At 49.3% G+C, this 20,909-nt stretch overlaps 1 protein-coding gene across 3 annotated transcripts; it reads left to right on the top strand.

Annotated features, from left to right (window-relative positions):
• The first annotated feature begins 591 nt into the window (after positions 1-591).
• On the top strand, positions 592-20,001 carry CHRNA2 (cholinergic receptor nicotinic alpha 2 subunit). 3 transcript variants are annotated; one of them, XM_037812894.1, is made up of 8 exons: positions 592-946; positions 3,910-3,984; positions 6,198-6,365; positions 8,580-8,731; positions 9,228-9,272; positions 12,897-13,006; positions 16,986-18,000; positions 19,260-20,001. In XM_037812894.1, the coding sequence occupies exons 3-8, from the start codon at positions 6,293-6,295 to the stop codon at positions 19,383-19,385; spliced, it is 1,521 nt and encodes a 506-aa protein (XP_037668822.1). In that variant the 5' UTR covers positions 592-946; positions 3,910-3,984; positions 6,198-6,292; the 3' UTR covers positions 19,386-20,001. The 3 variants fall into 3 exon arrangements, with proteins under 3 accessions (XP_037668822.1, XP_037668824.1, XP_037668823.1); XM_037812895.1 differs by lacking the exons at positions 592-946; positions 3,910-3,984; positions 6,198-6,365; positions 8,580-8,731; positions 9,228-9,272 and adding an exon at positions 13,361-13,409 and having other exon boundaries at positions 12,982-13,006; XM_037812896.1 differs by lacking the exons at positions 592-946; positions 3,910-3,984; positions 6,198-6,365; positions 8,580-8,731; positions 9,228-9,272 and having other exon boundaries at positions 12,929-13,006; positions 16,991-18,000.
• Positions 20,002-20,909: the final 908 nt, after the last annotated feature.

The following is a 20,909-nucleotide window of genomic DNA, read 5'->3' as shown; positions in this document are numbered from 1 at the left end:
GGACCTCCTTGCTTGGGACTAGAGAAAAGAGGCAAGAGGTTGGTTTCTTAATTTTTGAGGCAGGGTGACCTCAGCTCTCTGGAAATAGAAGGCAAGGTCACCTGCAAGGAGGCTGTGGAGGTGATGGGCACAGCGCAGCCAAACCAGCAGCAGCCGCCCGGGCGAGCCAGGGGTCCTGTGGGGGGCTGGCTGGGGGGTGAGGGCGTTCCAAAAAGGAAGCAGGGGAAGGCTGGCTCACTGGAGGCCCTGCCCTTTGTCCTATTTTACTCAAAATTATACCAATCTAATGACAGACCAACCCAGGACCCAAAAGATCCCCACGTGTGGATGAGCTCAAGGGGGCACAGGGCAGTAATTATGAAGCTCTGGGTCCCTCAGAGCGAAGAGCAAAGCATTATAGTAATTGGACAGAGGGAAAGCAAATCTGCTGTCTGTCCCCACTGGACATAGACTGAATAGCCACAGGCTCCTCCCCCTCCCTTGCTGAGAGAGAGTGTGTGTGTCTGTGAGAGAGAAAGAGAGGAGGATGGGGAGTGTGAGCCCGTGTGCCTGCTAAGCCGGCAGTCCCTCCTGTGACCGGCTTAGGTTTTACCTGCAGGCGGCTTTGTGCCAGGAGCATGTGATGTCCTCAGCAGCAGCATCTGGATGAAGCTGTCCCTGACTGCCAGAGCTGGGCAGCCCCTGGAAAACCGACCTCTCTGCAGAACCCCTCCAGCCATCCCCCAGGAAGCCAAGCTGACCCTTATAATAAGATGCCCCTCATCTCCCCAGGGTATCTTCTAAACTCTCAAGCCCCCACATCTGTTTGCCCATGAAATGAAGCAACTGAGCTCTGCTCTGCAGCTGCCTCTCAGGTTCTGGGGAAACTTTGTTAGCTGCCCAGAATCTCCAAGCCAGGCTGGTTCTCTGCGTCCTTTGAATGGCCTGACTTCTTCTGTGCCTACAGGTAAGAATGGGGTCCCCAAGGATTGTGTGTGGGATGTCACGGGGGTGGAGACTTTGTGGGTGTGGGATAAAAAACAAAGTAGCTTCAGACTTCTTGGGATGGCAGTGTGTCACGATGCCGGAAGTCACCTGCTCCTGGCGACTCCTGCTAGCCTTGCTGCAGTCCCTCTCGGGCTGCTCAGAGCCCAGCGACAGTCAACCCCTCCGGGCCGGTTTGAGGAGCTCCTTCTCAGGAACAGCTGCTTTACTCTACTGAATCTGCTTCTATATCTTTATTACTACTACCCATTCTCTTGTTCACTTGTATATTCCTTTAGCAAGTGATTTTATGTGCTCTAATGAAAACTAGCAGACACTGTTGGTATTTACTGATTGGGAAGGTGGCAACCCCTTCATTGCTGGGGTTGTCCCGAGGTGGAACTTGTGGAGAGGATTTCTCTGTGGGGTCCAGATGACCTTTAAGATCCCACCCAACTTGAGATGTCAAGTGTCTGTGATTGATCCATTTATGCAGCAGAATAAATATAAAAGCTAGAAATATGTTCTTTATCCCCTAAGCCCCTGAAATGATATTATTTGGAAGAAGAAATAGGATCATTTCCTCCAATCAAGGGGCTTCCTTGAGGGTATTAATTAACAATGTGGAAGAGCTGGGATTCCCGTTCTTGGGGAGGTGCTGGGTGGCAGAGAGGGGTGAGGTGGGATCTAAATAGGGATTCTGGAGAAGGTTGCGCTTGTGAAAAGGGGAGAACATGGCCTGGTGGGTAAGAAGTTGAAAATTAGCTGCAGGAGGAAGACAAAGAAGTGAGCCCTAGCTACCTTGGCTTCAGTGATGCCAGGACTCGGGGTGGGAGAGAGGGGCTACAGTGAGTCTAGGGGTGGGAGGCCATCTGGACACCAGTGTACGTCAGCGATGATACAAGCTCAGTGGGGATGGTGGTCTCTGAGCTCTTTACAGTTGCAATATTTTTTGCATAGGACTTTCCGTGCACCGCATTTATCCAGACTCACCTTATACACAAGGACATCTCCCCTCTTCCACTCCCTCCTCCAACCCTGCCAGCCCAGCCACTTAGAGGATCAAAGGTCCAGGGTTCTTTCTCTTTTAATGTCTGTCTAATGAGAAGTGAAAGGTTACTTTAATTATGGTGAATTACCTGTAACAATTTCTCCTTTGGTCTCCAGTGACAAATTAATGAAATTATCATCAAGAGCTAATTACAAAGGGTGTAAATTTGAGGCATCATGCGGGAGCATGCCCTCTAGAGTTGCACATTCTTCCAGAGGATCCAGGATGCCTCTCTTTGGCTCTTTATAAGATGTAATTCCACCAGGCCTGAATTTCCATCTCTCCTCCCCCTATTCTCACTGAAGGGAAAAATATCTTTTTTTTGTGGAATGTACTTGGTAAAAAGGTGAAACAGTTCATAGCCTTGGAATCTGTGGCCATGCCATTGGTTGGAAGGAGAAGTGAGTTAATCTGCCTGCTAGAGCACCCTCCTAGAAGCTTGGATCCAGGTGGGGCACATTTCCTTCTGACCACCCTGTCCCCCACGGACCACAGCTCTACTGGTGGCTTTGTGACGTTAGCCATAATTCTAACGGATGCAAGCACTGGACGATTTGCTTATACCAAATCACCTTCCTATCAGTGCCACTGGGTGGTAGTTTACCCATATCCACAATATAATTTAGAAGCTGAAGACCTGAGCTTGGAATCCCAACTTTATTACTTTTTAGCTATGTGGCCTTGAGCATGTCAATCAACTTCTCAGTTGATTTTTCACCTACATAAGAGGGATAACAATATTCCTTCCTGATACCCTCCTCAGAGTGATATGAAGCCAAAACGAGGTCAAAGGTGGAAAGTGCTGCAGGAAACTTAAAAACCATAGAAATGCAAGTTGTTTTTAAGAGAATCTTCTAGGAGTTAACATCAAAAGGACCCTGGAATCCTCTTTCCCTGCACTTATCCATCCCTGTTTTCTCACATCTAACCAAAAACAAAGTTGTGAATCTTGATGTATGTGGTGGTAGATAAAAGCAATTGAATTTTATAACTCGTTTTTATTTTAACAAGTAAACAAAACTTCCAGGTAATGGTGGTAGTGGAGGTGAGGCAATCTTTAAGTCCCTGACCTCCACAGGTGAATCGGGGGGGCTGGGGGCCTGGGATTTCCCAACTCCTCCAGGGAGGAGTGGGATGAAAAGGAACCAGAAAGGGAGCACCTCGTAGGAGTTTGGTGATTGTCAGATGTTTGCGTGAGTGCAGAGCAGTGGAAAAAAATGAAACAAAACAAAACAAAACAAAAAACCCAATCTTCACCTGCTCTGAAGTTTTCCCTAGGTATTAAAGAAATCTAGTCTCTTTTATCAGGTGTCAAGACCAGGATCTGTAAACTAAACTAAACTAAACTAAACACCAGGATCTGTAAACTAAACTAAGCTAAACTAAAGGCATCTCTCAGATGCTTACATAGGATCAGACTCCAGGAAGAACTTCCCAAGGTGGGGGGATTGTAAAACGCCTTGAAGGGCTGCCTAGGGGAACCTGGGGCCTCCCTGAAGGGCTTTGAGATCATTGAGACTAAAGGTGAAAATAAAATCATGTGTCGGGGTGGGTCGATGAGCAGATGAGATTGTAGGCTCTTTCTTGCTTCTGGTTTTCCTCCCCTGAGCCCTCTTCAGGACCACATAAGCTCAGTTCCCTGTCCCTGGTTCATGGCCCCCGATAAATGATGAGGGGGTGGAGAAATGAATGAATAAGGCATAGAATAAACAACTGGACCATGGAAACAAATGTTGTACACAGTCTTGCTCCCGAAACAAGGCAGCAAGCCTTGGTCTCCTTCCGTAGACCGCTTGGAGCCCTCTTCTTCCTGGGGCACCTTTCACAGGTTTCTCTACATACTTGGGGGACTTTCAGTTGACCAAATAAAAACAACAAATCATTTCATTTTTCAGATATCTGACTTCTAACAACTCCATTGTGAGCCCCTGTTCCATGCCAGGGGCCGTGCTCGGGGCTGGAGATCAAAAGTGAGTAAGACACAGTGCCCTCCTTCCAGGAGCTCACAGTGGAAACATCTTTTCTCAGAAGCTTCTGTGGAAATGTCATCCCTGCTGTCCCTGCCCTCCCACCACCACCTCTGGGAGCCCACATGCGGGGTCAGGGGCTGCGATTCCATTTCCTGCTTTTGCCCTTGCCTAGCCCTAAGGGGATTCCACACAAACACAGTCGGCTTTATGATTACTTGACTCCGTTCAGGAGAAACGCAGCCTCAAATCTACATGCATTGTGGGGTAAGGGCCACCGTGAGATGCAGGCGGTGGGTAAAATACACAGCAGATGTCGCTGCCCACTTCAAACTACTTTTTCATATTATGGAATTAATACATGTTTATGATAAGAAATTTGGAAAATGCAGAAAAGCATCAAAAAGAAATAAAAATCACCTCTAATCCCTGTACCTAGATATAACACAATATTTATATATTTTCTATATATGTATATATATAGAAAAAAAAGATTAAAAGAGCAAAATGGTAATAGTAGCTGTCTCTGGAAATAAGTGAGCTGTGCTGGTTTCCTCTGTAAAGGGTCTGCTTTCGGCAGCCCCCCGAGACAGGCTCCTGCACCTGCGAGGGCCGGAGACCCCGAGACCCTGACACTGTGACACAGCAGCTGGTGGGCACCTGTGTCACAGAAGTTGTGGAGGGCCCAGGTGGGGAGGGCACTGCCCAAACATGGCGCACAATTCGGAGGGAGGTGATCATTTACCCCCGTCAGACAGCTCCTGGCAATTATGCTCCAGCATTTGCTGTTTAGACAGAAGCAGCCCCAGATGGGGTGTGTGTATGGGTGGGTATCTATGGAGGAAGCTGCCCACTGCCAGGATCCCCTGCTCCACCCCTGTGGGGTCCCTGGGGCCCTGTTCTGGGAGGGCTGTGGACTCTTCTTTCTTGGAGCTCAGGAGTTGCACCCAAGCACTTGCCCTTTTCCACCTCAGGATAGAACTCCTGGGTGGGTTTCAGGGCCAGGAAGGAACCAGCAACTGTGCCTCTAAGAGAGATGAGACTATAAAGGGAGGAGACCCGGGGCAGGGCTGGGATGCGGTGCGGTGCCTAGGGTAGGTAAGAGCAGCTGGTGGGAAGGGCCATGTGCTTCTGAGGGACCAGGAAAGTAAACGTAATTATCCATTTCTGATGAGTCTTTGGATGGAAGCCTTACAAGAAAATTGAAGCAAGAGAGCTTATTCCCCCCAAGCATACTCTGGGAAACCCTGTTATAATCAATAATATGTTCCAGAAATTCTAACACTTTGAAATCCACATCAAATCCCTCTGACACCCTCTCTTACTCCAAGTTGGCACAAACCATCAATGGCAATGCCATCAGGTCATTGTGCCCTGAGAACAGTGCAGCCCATTCCATTGTCCACCACCCTGCGGTTCTCGGAAGCTTCCCTGGGCATGATGCCCCTTGCTCCCTGCACCAGTCCTGAGAGGTAGGAAGGGCAGGGAGTGTGTTATTATTTTATGGGTAAGACACAGTCCCAGTGGGGTTGAGTGACCTGCTCAAGCGTCACTGTCAGTCAGTCGTGGAGCCAGGACTCAAAGCCACATTGGCAAACTCCGAGTCCAATTCTCTGCTTCTGCCAAGGAAGGGTAGGACGGGGTGGTCTGACAGTTGTGAGGAGAGATGAAGCATTGGGGATGCCTGGAATCATTGTTGAGAGAGTGGGGGACATTGCTGAGTAAGACAGGGGGAACTGGGGAATGAGACTAAGCCACACAGAAAAATTTTCCCGACTCCATGAATAATAATTCTGATGGCCTCATACATGTAGTGGTTTACATTTTTGTAAATGTACATTTTTTGTAAAATGTACATTTTTAAAGTACTTTTGCCCCTATTTTTTTATTTGACTCTAAAGCCATCCTCTTAGGTATTACTATCCTCATGCTACAGATGAAACACTGGCAGAGAGATGGGTACTTGAATCCCGTCCTGTTCTCTCTCCTGTACAGGGTCAGTGCTTGTTTTGAGGACAGAGTAGTTGGGTGACCCTGGAGAATGAGGAAGATGCTGATGCCTCAATTAATTCAGGGAGAGTTCAAGAGCCTTTCACTCCCTGGGAGGTCTATGGAGGGTTGTCCCCACCTTTCACACTGCTGTGCTGTGTGAGAAACAAAGATCTGTCCATGCCAAGGATGCACGATCCTAAGAGCCATTTCCTGGCCTTGCTCAGGTTCGGCAGTGAGTGAGAGCCGCACAGAATCCAGAGGCAGCTCTGCGTGCCAGCTCCTTGAGCCCTGCCTGCCCTTCCCCTGATGTCCAGGAGCCATGGGTCTTTCCCATCCTGCACCCACATCCACGACAAAGCTCGGCCTGTGGTGGCTGCTTCTGCTCCCAGCAGGTAAGTGAGTTTAATCATTAAGTCATAATTTCGTGCCTCTGAAGCTCATGTACTGTCCAGTGGAAATGCCCGCTGATGGAATTGTCACAACTGTCAAAGCAGAAGTTGGAGGGGCAGCCCAAGCTGACATGAAGAGCAGGGTCCCCTTGCACCTCCCAAGCTTCAGCATTCCTCGTCTGCAAAATTCAAATACCACCTACTGTGAAAAATTGACTGCACACTTTGGATGACTGTATGGTATGTGAATATATCTCAATAAAATTGAATTTAAAAAAAAGTAAGAAAAAATTCAAAGACCATCGTGGACCTCTCAGGGCTATTGTGAGGATTAAATGAAATTAAGGGTTATAAATGGCACCTGGGCTATGATAGGCACTCAATACATGGTAGCTATTGTTGTTGGCATGGTTTATGCCCCCGATGCTGATGATGTGATGTAGATTGACTGTCTGCCCCAGTGTGGACATGTTCTTTGTCTTGGTATGCATTCTGGTAGGTGAGGACCCGTTGTGATTTACATCTCTGCAAGATGCTGTTTCACTTAAGGTATGGCCCAAATGAATCAGGTTGGCCTTGAATCTGGATTACTGGAGTCCTTTACAACCAGAGTGAAAGTAAGATGGAGAGAGAAGCCATGAGGAGCAGCAAGAAGTTGGAAGTCACAGATACCCAGAGAAGGAGAAGACACTGCCATATGCATTACCATGTGACAGAAAAGCCAAGGACCAAGGATTGCCAGCAGCCAGCCCCAGAATACTGTAGTCTTCAGTGAGAAAGCATCATTTCAAAACCATGAGCCAATAAATTCCTGTTGTTTAAGCCAACCCATCTCATGGTATTTGTTTCAGCAGCCAGGAAACTGAAACAACATGTTTTTCTTTCTAGAGCAGTAGTTCTCAGCTTGCTCAGGAAGCAGAACCTCTGCGTGGTGAAGCTATTTGCAGAACACTGTGAGACACAGGTGTTCCCGTTTGCTAACGTTGCCGGAATGCAAAATACCGGAAATGGATTGGCTTTTATAAAGGGGGTTTATTTGGTTACACAGTTACAATCTTAAGGCCATAAAGTGTCCAAGGTAACACATCAGCAATTGGGTACCTTCACTGGAGGATGGCCAGTGGCGGACGGAAAAACTGTGTTAGCTGGGAAGGCACATGGCTGGTGTCTGTTCCAAGTTCTGGTTTCAAGATGGCTTTCCCCCAGGACGTTCCTCTCTCGGCTTCAGCAACTCAAAAATGTTACTCCTAGTTGCACTTGGGGCATTTGTCCTCTCTTAGCTTCTCTGGAGCAAGAGTCTGCTTTCAACGGCCATCTTCAAACTGTGTCTCATCTGCAGCTACTCTCTCAGCTCCTGTGCATTCTTCAAAGTGTCCCTCTTGGCTGTAGCAAGCTCGCTTCTTCTGTCTGAGCTTTTATAGGGCTCTAGTAAACTAATCAAGGCCCATGCTGAATGGGTGGGGCCACACCTCCATGGAAATCATCCAATCAGAGTTATCACCTACAGTTGGGTGGGTTGCATCTTCATGGAAAGACCAAAGAATTACAATCTAATCAACACTAATGAGTCTGCCCACACAAGATTGCATCAAAGATAATGGCATTTTGGGGGACACAGTACATTCAAACTGGCACAACAGGCATGAGTGATTCCATCAGATACTTTTGGAACATTTTGTCTTGCTGATAGATAAGAAGTAACAAATGCCAGTGGTTTAAGAAAAATAAGGGGGATGCCTGGTGTGGCAAAGGATTTCCTGGTGGCTTCAGATCCAACCTGTTAGTGTTAGTGATTCATCTGGCAAGTAAGTGGGCATGGAAGGTGGCCCCTCAGCTGCCGAGGCTCACAGTAACCAAACAAGCACAGTGTCTCCCTCAAGGTTACCCTCCAAGACCAGGCGTCTCCCCCATGTACTGAATCTTGTCCCCAGGTCTGAGTTCTTCCCTGTTTCCCAGTGCCTGCTCCTCTCTCCAACACTGGTTTCCACTATTTCTTATCTTATAGTAACAAAGTGGCTGATACTTCTTGAGCTCTAACTGTGTGTATGTACTGTATTAAGCTCTAACCTACATTATTAGATTTAATCCTCAATAGTGTTTTGAGCTAGGCTCTGGATTATTATCCCCATTTTACAGATGAGGAAACAGGCTGAGGGAGAGATAGGAAGCCAAGTTTCTGGATTCCTGGAGACCCCCTCTTCTCTCCTTCTCACACAGCGTTGGGGCGGCGAGGCACCCACACCCAAGCCGAGGATCGCCTCTTTCAACACCTCTTTGGGGGCTACAGCCGCTGGGCCCGGCCAGTGCCCAACACCTCGGATGTGGTGATCGTGCGCTTCGGCCTGTCCATTGCCCAGCTCATCGATGTGGTGCGCCTGCCCTACCACCTCCATCCTCAGAATCAGCCCCAAGCCCAGCCCAGCCAGCCCCTCTCCCAGGGTCCTCCCTCCAGCTCCAGCCCTTCTCCCCCAGCCCTTCTCGGACCACCTTAGTCACAGCATCCACCCCTCCCTTGGAGCTAGGCAGAAACCCAAAGGTGATCCCATGCAGGCTCCTCCAAGGGGCTGCTGCTGTCCCTTCCCTCCCTGTCAGCCCTGGAGCCCACTTCTAAGAGGGCGCTGATACGCTAGTCATGGGTTTTCCAGATGCCTTGGTCATTCCTCTTGACACAAGCTGAGAGGACCCAAGTGGCCTGTGTGACTGGGAGAATCCGAGCAAGGGTGGTAGTATGAGTTGGGGGTGGCAAGTGGGCTGGGTTTGGGGTGTCAGGTAAGAGGTTCTCCTGTCAGTGGGGGCCCTGAACCAGCCTACCCCCTCTATCCTTTTTTCTCTAATTGCTCTTCCTCTCTCCCCATCACCCACCAGGATGAGAAGAACCAAATGATGACCACCAACGTTTGGCTAAAGCAGGTGAGGCCACTGGCCAAGGCCCTCCCAGGACTGTTTCACCAACAAGGGGCCCAGCAGGATTCCAAATTCACATTTTACAAAAGAGTTGCCATTTGGGATATTCCCAAAGCCAGCCAATTCCAGACCCACTTCTCTTAGGGGACTGTGCTCTGGTGCGGCCAGGCTCTGAGTCCAGTGGCTGAGAACTTACTTGGAGGGGCCAAATGATCCCCTTTCCTTGAGTAGACACTTCACAAGCTCCTGCTACTGAGGACTATTTGCAGATGAGCTCACGTAATCATCGCTGAAAGCCCACAGGAGGGTTTCATTCTGCCCATTTTGCAGCTGAGGAAAGTGAGCATTAGAGAGCAGGGCAGCTCGAAAGGCCTGAGCCGAGGGGAGCCTGACTCAGAGGCCGGGGCTCCTTCCAGGGGAGAGCTCTGTGGGCCTGTGTCTATGCCACCTAACAAATGACCCCAAAACTTAGTGACTTCAAACAACCACTGCTGTATTATAGCTCATGGTTTTATGGTTGGGAATTTGGGTTGCTTCTTCTGCTTTGCACGGCGACTACTGGGGTCACAAGCTGCTGTTCGCCTGGAGGCTGGTCTGGCCCTGCGGGTCTAGGATGGCTTCACTCACAAGTCTGTGACTCAGCAGGGGTGTCTGGAAGGCTGGGCCCAGCTGGGCCCCTCTCCCTCCCAGTGATGTCTCAGGGCCTCTCCATGTGGTCTCTCCAGCACGGTATTTCTTACCTGGAGACTCAGGGCTCCCAGAGGGAGGGTTCCCAGAGACAGGAAGTGGAAGTCACCAGTCGACCTGCCCCGTTCCACTGGTCAAGGCGGTCACGGAGCCCAGCCAGATTCAGGGGAGGGGCATAGACCCCCTCTCTCCAAGGGAAGAGACGAATCCCTGACTTTTTTTCCTGTGCCAAGATAAAATAAAACACCACCTGGAGGCAGACCTCGCTTTAGGCTTTGTTCCTCTCTGCCCCAACCCATTCTACCCCTTGTTCAGCCAAGCCTTTCCCCTAGGCCCCCGAGTGGAGGTGGCGAGAGAATAGGGGAATGAGAACCTGGTCTCTGCACACGAGGCTCAGGGAGGTGACGGGCTGGGAAAGTCACTCGGGCATGCAGTGGAGGTGCCAGGCCTAGAACCTGGGTTACCTCACTTACCCCCAGGGTTGTGCCACCTCGGTTCGGGGGTGGCAGGTGGGAAGTAGGGGAAGGAGCCCCGGAGTGGGAGTCCAGCCAAGCAGAGTTGCACTTACTAGCCTTGTGGTATAGAGCGAGTTGCTTAACCTCTCTGAGCCTCACTTTCCTCACCTGTAACACGGAGATAATAAATACCACCTGCCTCCCACGCACTGCCGAGGAATTGAACAACATAATACAGCTTGGTGTAGATGCCCAGAAATGTTGTTTGAAACTGAAACATTGACAAGACCCTGGAGTAGGGTGAAGGGGATACGTTTATGAAGGCAAATCACTTTTAATATACTCAGTCAATATCCTGAGAAACCCTGACAATTTTCCAAACATCTTTATCTTTCCCATTTTGCAAGTCTGGCTTCTCTGTCCACAGCTAGACCAGAACCTGTCCAAGAGGGATTTGGGTACCAATGGTGGTTTCATGAGGCTATTTTAGTTGGCTCACAAACCTTTTCTCCATCGTCATATATTTACATTTTAGTGGTTATTTTTTCAAATGTTGGCTATTTCAGTGATATAAAATTTGAATATTAATTTATGTAAGTAAAAAATAGTGAGCCAATGTAAAGAAAAATATTAGGTGAATGATATGGTGCATATATGTGGCAAAAATTATGAAGTTGGTGCTTGAGGGCTTGAAGTTTGGGAAACACTGAGGCAGACAAATGCTTTTCTCTCACCTGCCCGCTTCCCAGAAACTCTCCTGTTTGCTCAATCCTTCCTGGCGTCTGTACCAGGTGGATGCATTTGTGTGAATGTTACACGAGTATCCTTAAAGGGGAAAGGATGTTGAATGTGGGGGGCCTTCGGCAGGGGTGACCCTGCACTATTTCAGTGCAGTTGCACAGAAGCCAAATAGTACCTATAACGAGGGCAGGCTTTGGAGTCAGGGAGGCCTCGGTTCAAGTCCCAGCACGGCCACTGACTGGTCGTGTACTCTGTGAAAAGGGGCCAAATCATGGTACCTAACTCGTAGGCTTGTTGTGAGGACTAGAATGAATGATGTCAAGGGCCCAGGACAAAGTGGGCTTTATAAATGGTAGTGGCCACTACTTACTACTCACTCCATGAGGCAAAGGACAGGCTTGTGTGTCAATATCAGGTTCAAAAGAAATAAAGTCACCAATATGATCAAAGCTGCAGGTTTATTGAAAGAGAAACTGCTCCGGCAGGGAGATCTCAGACCTGAGGAGGCTCAAGATGTCGAGCTGGTGATAGTGGCTAAGAAAGGTAATTAGGTGATTTCAAGTGGGAAGTTATAATGATTGATTAATGTTTAAGTTTTTAGTGTATAGTGGGGAACATTGATATACATTGATTACTAAAGCATACTAGTCCATTTTTAATAGGCTATTCCTACTAATATGGACCGAGACCATCTATCTCATCATTAAGTGTTGCTCAAACTGCAACTGCTTTGCTTTTTGGTCTGTATTTGTCTTTGGCCAATATTATCTTCTAAAAAGTCCCTGCCATTTCCCGGAAAGGGGACTGCTCCCTGCAACTCCCAATGCAGGTGGCAGTTTTATTTTAACACCAGTCATTATATCTTGGGGTGGGTGATCATTTTATGTCCAAAACGATGCAGGGAACCCTACCAGAATTAGAACCATAGTACTTTAGAGGGAGGAACCAGTTTTGTTCATTCGCTGAATGCAAATTTATTGCACATTTACTATGGGCCAGGTATGGTACTTGGTGCTGGGGACACAGTGTCCCCATCTTCATGGAATTTGCAATCAGGTGGGAAGGTAGGCATTCAATCAATAAACAAGCAACTTAAAGTGAAGTCACAACTTGTGATAGGACCATACAGGAAAACTGTAGAGAGAGAATAAGAACTAATTGTGGTTTGGAGGGAGAAAAGCAGATTCACTTGGTATTGCTTTGGCGCAAGCAGTCGTGGGGCCTGATGTACCCCCCCTCCCTGCCCAGACACCCGGAGCATCACTTGAAGGTCACTGCTTAATGCCCCAGTGAGCAGCCTTGTTAGCGCTCTGGTTTCAGTCCCCTCAGCTGTGACATGGGGAGATACTTCAACATGCTCAACATTGCCTGACCCGCCCTGGACTTTGCAAGCCTTGAGGCAAGAAAAGATGTTATAACTAGGGATGAGCCAAGGGGCTTGCCTGGGTCTCCCGGCTGGGAGGCGGGACGGGGGTGACCCACCCTCTCGTGGGCCCGGGAGGGAGGGGTCCTCAGGGGGCCGGATTTTCAGAATTAAACCCGAGGGGGCTGGTTGTCTCAGGACAGACTCCTGGTTCCTGGTCTAGGGCCCTTTCCTGGCATCACCTCCAATTCTGTTTTGTGGGGCCGGGGAGGGGCTCGGGGTGGTCCCGAGAGGGGCGGCGCCGCCCGGCCTCTGGGCGCCCCGGACCCCCGTCCGCCCCCGGGCTCTGGGCCGCGCCCCGGGTGACGCGCCCCCTTCCCCCAGGAGTGGAGCGACTACAAGCTGCGCTGGAACCCGGGCGACTTCGGCAACGTGACGTCGCTCCGCGTCCCTTCGGAGATGATCTGGGTCCCCGACATCGTCCTCTACAACAAGTAGGGAGCCGTCGGGGTCCCGGGAGGCGCCAGCTCGAGGGGCGGGGACAGAGAGGCGCTGCCGGGGTGGATTTGGGAGGGCGCCCCTCGCGCCTCTCGGCATCGTTGCAGCCCTGAATAGTCATGTTTTGGCTCAGCTTCTGCTTTTCTAAGAATTTCTTTTTCCCTTTTCTTTTCTCTTGTTCCTTTATGCCTTCTCCCCCCCCCCCCATCCCCCTCACTCACTCATGCAACTCATACAGAATTTATCAAGCATCTATATCAGCACCTGGCAAAGATTTGTCAATACTGAGTATTTTTAGAAAAATGTTCGGACTCTGAAAACAATGTCTAAGTGTTGGTGTCTTGGATTAGGTGAGCAGCATCTCGGGGTAACACCTTTGAAGGGGACAAAACTCACTTGGTATGTGTATTTTTTAAAAAGAAAAATCATGTTACTTTACAGTTGCCTTGTATTCCAGACCAAAAAAAAGTCGGTATATGAGCATAATGACTTGTAGCTAATAAAGACAGGGAGTCTAAAAAGAGACTCAAAAATTTTTGATAGAGATGTTTAATTTCATTTAAGTGTATTTGGTATCAGGCAATTCTTCCTTTAGAAGTCAAGGAGTTAAAGCAGTTGGTATGATGTTCTTCTAAAAATGCTTTCTAAAGTGAGGTTCTAAGGATCACTAGTTCCTTGAAATAGGACTAGATATGAAAACTAGTTCTGTGGTCAGATTATTTTGGTAACATGTGTCCTAAGCCCCCTGTCCTTTGGAAAATGTCAAGGCACAATAGTATTTTAAATGTTGTTAGAGGTTATGCAGCAAAACAAAGCCCAAAACAATTTAACCCAGCATACCCCAGTTTATTTGACCTTATTTTGGAAATTTAGTTCTTAAACGATGAAATCAAAGGACAAAAGATCCTCTTTTGGATTGTGCGTCTCCACAGAGGTTGTAGTGGAATCACAATGACTCTTATGTTGGCCAGATCTGATCTGGCACAAAGCCCTTTCACTGTAAACATCCCTTTGCAGAAACGCTTTTATCAGTGGATTACCTGGGAAATCTAACATAGCACATGCCTGAGGGGGACCGACAGATGCCTACTGCCCCCCTAACAGCACACCTGTGTCCCAGAGCAGGCCCCCAGGACCCTTCTTAGTTTTGTTCCCTGTGCATCCTGCAGAGATCAGGAACAACATCCTGGCATGAGATGTGACCTCAGGTTTTAGGATTACCATATAAGGCTTCCGCCAGCTTTACTTGATTTTAACAGGAAATTCTTCTTTTTTTTGGCTCAAGCAACATGCATTGTCACAGTTTTGAGGCTAGAAAAAGTCTAAAATTAAGATATCAGAAGGCTTGCCTTCTCCCAGAGTCTGTAGTGTTCTGTGCAGGCTACCAGTGATTCTTAGGGTTCCTTGGCTTATTTCTCTGTCTCCTGTCCTATGGCAATGTCGTCTCCTTTCTGGCTTCTGTGACTTCTGGTTTCTTTTTATAAAGCCTCCAACAATATGGATTAAAACCCACCAGTAATGTAGACTAAGATTCAATTGGCCACACCTTAACTAAAATTAATGTCTTCAGGTCCTATTTACAATGACTTCACACCCACAGGGATGCAGATTAAGATTAAGAACATGTCTGTGTTCAGGTAAATAATTCAACCTATCACAATCTTCCCTCTGGACCCCCAAAACAGGTTCTTCCCACATGCAAAATACATTCACCCATTCCAATATCCCAGAGACTTAAGTCATTTCAGTAAAAACTCTAAGTCCAAAGTCTCATCAAAATCAGTTATGGGTTTGGCCCATCCTGGGGCAAAATTCCTCTTCATCTGTGGACCTGTGAGACCCGGAAACCAAGTTATCTGCTTCCAAAATACAATGGTGGCATGGGCATAGAATAGATAATCCCATTCCAGAAGGGAGAATTTAGAAGGAAAACAGGGATCATGGGTCCCAAGCAAGTCTGATACCAGGAAGGCAAACTTCATTCAATTTCAAGGTCTGAGTGATCTGTGGGTCAATGCTTTTTTCTCTGGGCCTGCTAGAGTGGCAGCCCCACGCTTGTCAAGCTCTGGGGCAGCAGTCGTGCTTTCCCGGAATACTGGGTTCTAGGTCCCACCCTCTCTGAGCATTGGGGTGGTGGCTGAACTCTCCCAGAACATCAGGATGAAAGGCCTGCCTTTTCCAAGCACCAGGGCAGGAACCCTGCGCTATCCGTCGGGTTGTATGGAAGCCCCTCTTTCTTGGCCTGGGGAGATGGCTTTGGTTCAGACCTCTGCTTCCATAGTTATCCCCTTGAAGCCATTTGGAAAATTCTTTTGATGGGACAGAAGTTCCAACCAAATTCAGTGGACATTTAAAGAATAGTCTCTTCTATAAAGATGCTTCACTCCAGGTTAAGGAGAACAAGGAAATTGCACCTTTTCTTCTCCGTCTTCTTCAAAATGGGGTGTATGTTGCCATCTAGTGGTGGTTGTGGGTGATGACAAAAATGCCTTAAAAAAAAAAACACAAAACACCAAACAAACCAAAAAACAAAAATAAAACCTTTTGCTCTCATCTGTGGCTCTCTTTCAGAGTTACTGTTTCCAGGCTTCCAGCCTGCCTGTAGCTCTGGCCTGGCACTACTCCATGTGAAAGGGGCCTCTTTCTTCCTGTGTATTCTTCTGTTTTCCCTGGATTTAGGATTGACTGTGGGAATTGGAGGGGGAGGAAATGTGCTTTCACGACCAAAAGAACCAAACTGTGCCAGCTCCAGAGGAAATCAGGCGCTCAGTCTCCGAGGAAGCCCTCCTTGACTGGTCACCCTCGTTCCAGGGTCCCCAGAGCCAACGATGCAAACAGTTTTTGCTTCCTCCTCTCTTGCTTTCTCCATGGTCTTATGGGCCCTTAGAATCTCTCTCATGTTAAATTTTCTTGTTTTTCATTTCTGTGGCTGTCTCAGCAGAGACCTTTATTGCTTCGTGTCTGGCGTTATGTGCTCTCTTCTTAACTGACAACCTTGACTCCCAGTACCCCTCTCTATTCCTCCTTCAAGCAGTCCAGATTACCTCACCACTGAGTCACCCCTCCTCACAATCAAAACCCTTCAGTGGCTGCCATCCAAAGCCTTTAGTCCCGTGGTGCCGCTCACTCCCTACCCTCCATCTACTCCCTAGATGACCCTCAGGGTTTTGATCCCCCTCCCCAACCTCTGCTCCTTGTTCCTGTGGGGCCCTCTCTGCTGGTGCCCCATCTCCTCTACTGTCCGCCAAGGCACATGGCAGCTGTCACCATGCCTTGGCTCAGTCCAGCCAGAAGGAGTTTTCTCCTTTGGTCATGGGGGGCACTTGTTCCATTCTCGTGGTGACTTTGCCACTGTCCCCAACCCCACCTTCCACTGTGGCTGTGTCTCATCTCCTTAGAGTTCTTTGAGGTCAGGAATCGGATCTTATGTTCCTTTGTCCCCAGAGCTCTGGGGGAGGCCCTTGTGGAAGAGTCTGGCTCAAAGATGCCTGTTAAATGGGTGGAACCAAGAAAGTGCCTTCACCAGCGAAGATGTTATGTCTCTTCTGTTCAAGGAACTAAAGATCCCTGACCTGAGGGTCTTACTTCCTATCTGCTAGGGGAAAGAAAATATGCTTATAAATAATTTTTCTAAAATTTTAAATGAATAAAAGCAGGCAGTAAAACTACACATACACCATGAGAACCGTATGTTACGTATATGATCTTTATGACAAAGGAAACACATCAAAATGTTGATGGTGGCTATTTTTTTAAATTTTTGGTACTTTACTATGTTCTTCCAATTTTTTACTTTAGTCATAAAAATGTGGTATTTAAAAAGTTAACTCAGGGACCTGTAAATTTCTGTGTGCTGGGAAGGTCTTACACACGTATGTAAAACCCAAACAACTTGGCCAGGTCTGACTTTGTTGTTGGGATTTGCATCCTGCTGGTTATCTGGAACAGCCCCCTCAATTCTTTTTCTCTCCCCAGTGCAGATGGGGAGTTTGCAGTAACCCACATGACCAAGGCTCACCTCTTCTCCACGGGTGCCGTGCACTGGGCGCCCCCAGCCATCTACAAGAGCTCCTGCAGCATCGATGTCACCTTCTTCCCCTTTGACCAGCAGAACTGTAAGATGAAGTTTGGCTCCTGGACCTACGACAAGGCCAAGATTGACCTGGAGCAGATGGAGCAGACGGTAGACCTGAAGGACTACTGGGAGAGTGGCGAGTGGGCCATCGTCAATGCCACGGGCACCTACAACACCAGGAAGTACGACTGCTGTGCTGAGATCTACCCTGATGTCACCTACTACTTTGTCATCCGGCGGCTGCCCCTCTTCTACACCATCAACCTCATCATCCCCTGCCTGCTCATCTCCTGCCTCACCGTGCTTGTCTTCTACCTGCCCTCGGACTGTGGCGAGAAGATCACCCTCTGCATCTCCGTGCTGCTCTCGCTGACAGTCTTCCTCCTGCTCATCACCGAAATCATCCCCTCCACCTCCCTGGTCATCCCGCTCATTGGCGAGTACCTGCTCTTCACCATGATCTTTGTCACCCTCTCTATCATCATCACCGTCTTTGTCCTCAACGTCCACCACCGCTCCCCTGGCACTCACAACATGCCCCACTGGGTGAAGGTGGCCTTTCTGGGCTGTGTGCCCCGGTGGCTTCTGATGAAACGGCCCCTGCCGCCCTTGGAGCTCCGTGAGCCCCCAGGCCTGAAGCTCAGCCCCTCTTATTGCTGGCTGGAGACCAATGTGGATGAGGAGGAGAGAGAGGATGCAGAGGAGGAGGAAGAAAGATGGGTGTGTGCAGGCCATGCACCCCCCTCGATGGGTGCCCTCCACAGCCATGGTGGCCTGCATCCAGGTGCCTCAGGTCCCAAGGCCAAGGCCCAGTTGCAGGAGAGTGGGTTCCTGCTGTCACCCAGCATGCAGAAGGCGCTGGAAGGTGTGCACTACATTGCTGATCACCTGAGGTCTGAGGATGCTGACTTTTCGGTAAGTGGGAGCTAGGTGGAGGCGCCTCCAGTGGGTGATGCTACCAGCTTGGTAAGGAATCACAGGGTGCTAGCCTGTGCAATTCCTGTCTCTTTCCTCGAGGATGCTCCTCCTTTCATCATGGCTCTTAGGAGACTGGAATCAATTGTGATAGAGAACAACTAGCTGGCAGATTCTTACGACATTTTGTTGCAGTGGCAGAACACGTGCCGTGAAGGTCAAGTTTGTCCCAATTAAGCCTAACTTGGAGACAGTGAGTGGCGGTGTGTGTGTGGGGGGAATACTTAGAAGCTAAGCTCCCCGTGCCATCCTCATGCCTGCCATTTTGCAACATTACTCTATATGTTGGTGGATGGAGGGGACCAAAGGTGGTGAAGGTAGAGAGAACATCACCGGGAGAGATCGAATAAATTAGCTCCCTGCTTCAGCCTTCCTCCTTTGCCCTAGATGGTCTCCTCCTCCTTCTTCTTGTTCATGAGCTCTGGGTATTTTGCGAACTTCAATATTCACAAACTCTGAAGAATCTTGGTTTTACCAGATGGGCTCCCTATACCTACCCCCACCATGCCCAGCATTGTTAGGGTAGCTGCCCATTGCCCAGGGTCACAGAATTTTTATCAACTTAGGGAAGGTTGAAAGTCCAGGAGCTTATTACTGGGTGTCCTTGCTCAGCAGATAAAAATAAATTAATCATTATCTAATCCAGGAGCAGCTAGGAATCCAGACCTCCATGCCTAGGCTAGGCTATAAACCCAAGGCCCCCGTCCCCCAATCAATAAAGGTCCCCAACTTTCTCTTGGGTTACACCTACCCTCACCAACCTCCCTCTTCCATCTCCTGCAGATGGGTGGGTGAATGGGTGGGGAGGCATTGAGGGGGCTGCAAAGCACTCACCATTTTATGACTGTTGGGTATTGCATTTAAATCACTGAAGCCCCCCTGGGAGAGTCTGTGCCTTGGGCTGTCCCTTTAGCCTTCCTTCACCTGGAACTTGAGGGGCCTATGGTAAGGCTCTGGGCCATGTGGAAGGCGGGAATATAACAGGATCCATTAGGTGAGGATTGTGTGAGCCTTGGGACCACCATATTTCTCCCTCCACCCACTCCTCTACCCATCCTAGCTTTTAGCTTCCCAAGGTCTCTGTGGGGTGGTCACTACAACTCCCAGTGACCATCTCTGCAGGGGCTGTACAGAGGCAGGACACTTCCCCTTGCTCCAAGACCTGAGCTCTGTCACTAGGAGCCTATTTCCACCTCCAGGTGAAGGAAGACTGGAAGTATGTCGCCATGGTAATTGATAGGATATTCCTCTGGTTGTTCATCATCGTCTGCTTCCTGGGGACCATCGGACTCTTTCTTCCTCCGTTCCTGGCTGGGATGATCTGATTTCATGACCCTTGCTTTGGTTCAAGGTGACTTGGCTGAACATCTTTAACTGCTGCTGCCTCTAGAATAAGCCTTTGGGGTTAACACCATCCCATTGTAGGTGCCTCTCCATGGAGCCCTAAACTGGCCCAATCATCAAAGTCTTCTTTGAATAATTCATCTTGACATTATTGTACCAAGGACTGGGCACATCTGCTGGGCACAAGGCCCTGTTTTGGATGCTGAGGAGCAAGAAAAGGTGACAGTCCTTGCTTTTCAGAAGCTTACAATACAGTTGGACACACAGGATGTGGTGACAACATGAGGCGGCATTAGATATTCCAGAAGGAGCCATGTGCGCATGAAGTGATAGGACGGCCAAGCAAGCAGCAGCAGGGTGTGTGTGGGAGCAGGGTGAAGAGGAACAGAATATGGCCCACAAAGGAGCCGCGCATCGGGAAGGTGAGACGGTGCCCCAGGAGGTAGAATGGCAGTGAACGAAGTTCTGGATTCAGGAATGAGCCTCAAGTGTCCGTCAGGGAGAACAGGCAGGCGGAGATGGGGCTCTAGAGTGGGGAGAGGTGAGGGGAAGGCTGGAAAGGCAGGTTGGGGTGGCTTTAAGCCAGGCTGAGAAAGAAGGCCAGAGTCTGTCTCGAGTCTGGACATTTTTGAGCTGTGTCATAATTTGAATACAGGGATCAGAGCTCTTCAGGAAGGAGAAGAAGGGTTGGGAAGGGCATGCATGAGGGGCTGGGGTGGGTTGGGATGGAGCCGTGATGCCGGCTAGAGGGGCTGGGCGGAGGAATGCATGGCTGGATGTGGGAAGCGGCACCATCCCATCCTCCATGGAGTCACCTGCGAAACCCCCAGGCTCCTGTGTGCTTTAGCCCTCCACTTCCTTGAGCTGTAAATTGGCTCAGCATTAACTGGCCTGGAAGAGGTTTGGCAGTACTGAGAGCCACTGCCTGCGGGGGCACCATCTGTCCTTCAGCACTTAGGGAACAATTAAGAAATTTCTGAGCCATTTATGACTCAACACAAACTCGCAGCTTGTTAGGCCCTCCCTCCATAGGGTCCCTGGGTCCTTGGGGCTTTGCCGTCAGCACAAATCACCTGAGACTTCTGGATTTTAGCTTTGGGTGCATTCAGACTGTGAGCACCTCAAGGGCAGGGACTGAGGATTTTTTCCTCCCCCTTTTGCACCCCCAGCTTCTAGCACCGTGTGGGGTGAGTGGTGGTTGGCCCTCGGCACATGTGTTCTGAATGACTGAAGGGCTGGGCTCCATTGCTTGCTGCCCTGAGGCTGTGGGGTAACTGCGGAAGAGGCGATTCTGTTTCCCTTTTCAGCCTGCCCTCCCCGCCCATCCTTCCCGAAGCCCTACACTGTGTTCCAACCAGATCTAAACTGTTCTGTGCAGCCTGTTCTCACGCCATGGAATGGGAACAATCCAAGGCCCTTGGCCACATGCAGGAGGCCAGATGGAGCTGGTGCTCACGCTCAATGGGGGATCAGCCTCTGCTGAGCTCTGTCCAGCCCCAAGAGCG

Source organism: Choloepus didactylus, chromosome 20, assembly GCF_015220235.1.
Source record: "Choloepus didactylus isolate mChoDid1 chromosome 20, mChoDid1.pri, whole genome shotgun sequence".
NCBI lineage: Eukaryota > Metazoa > Chordata > Mammalia > Pilosa > Megalonychidae > Choloepus > Choloepus didactylus.
Note: the sequence above shows the minus strand (reverse complement) of the source record. Positions and strands in the feature narration are given on the sequence as shown.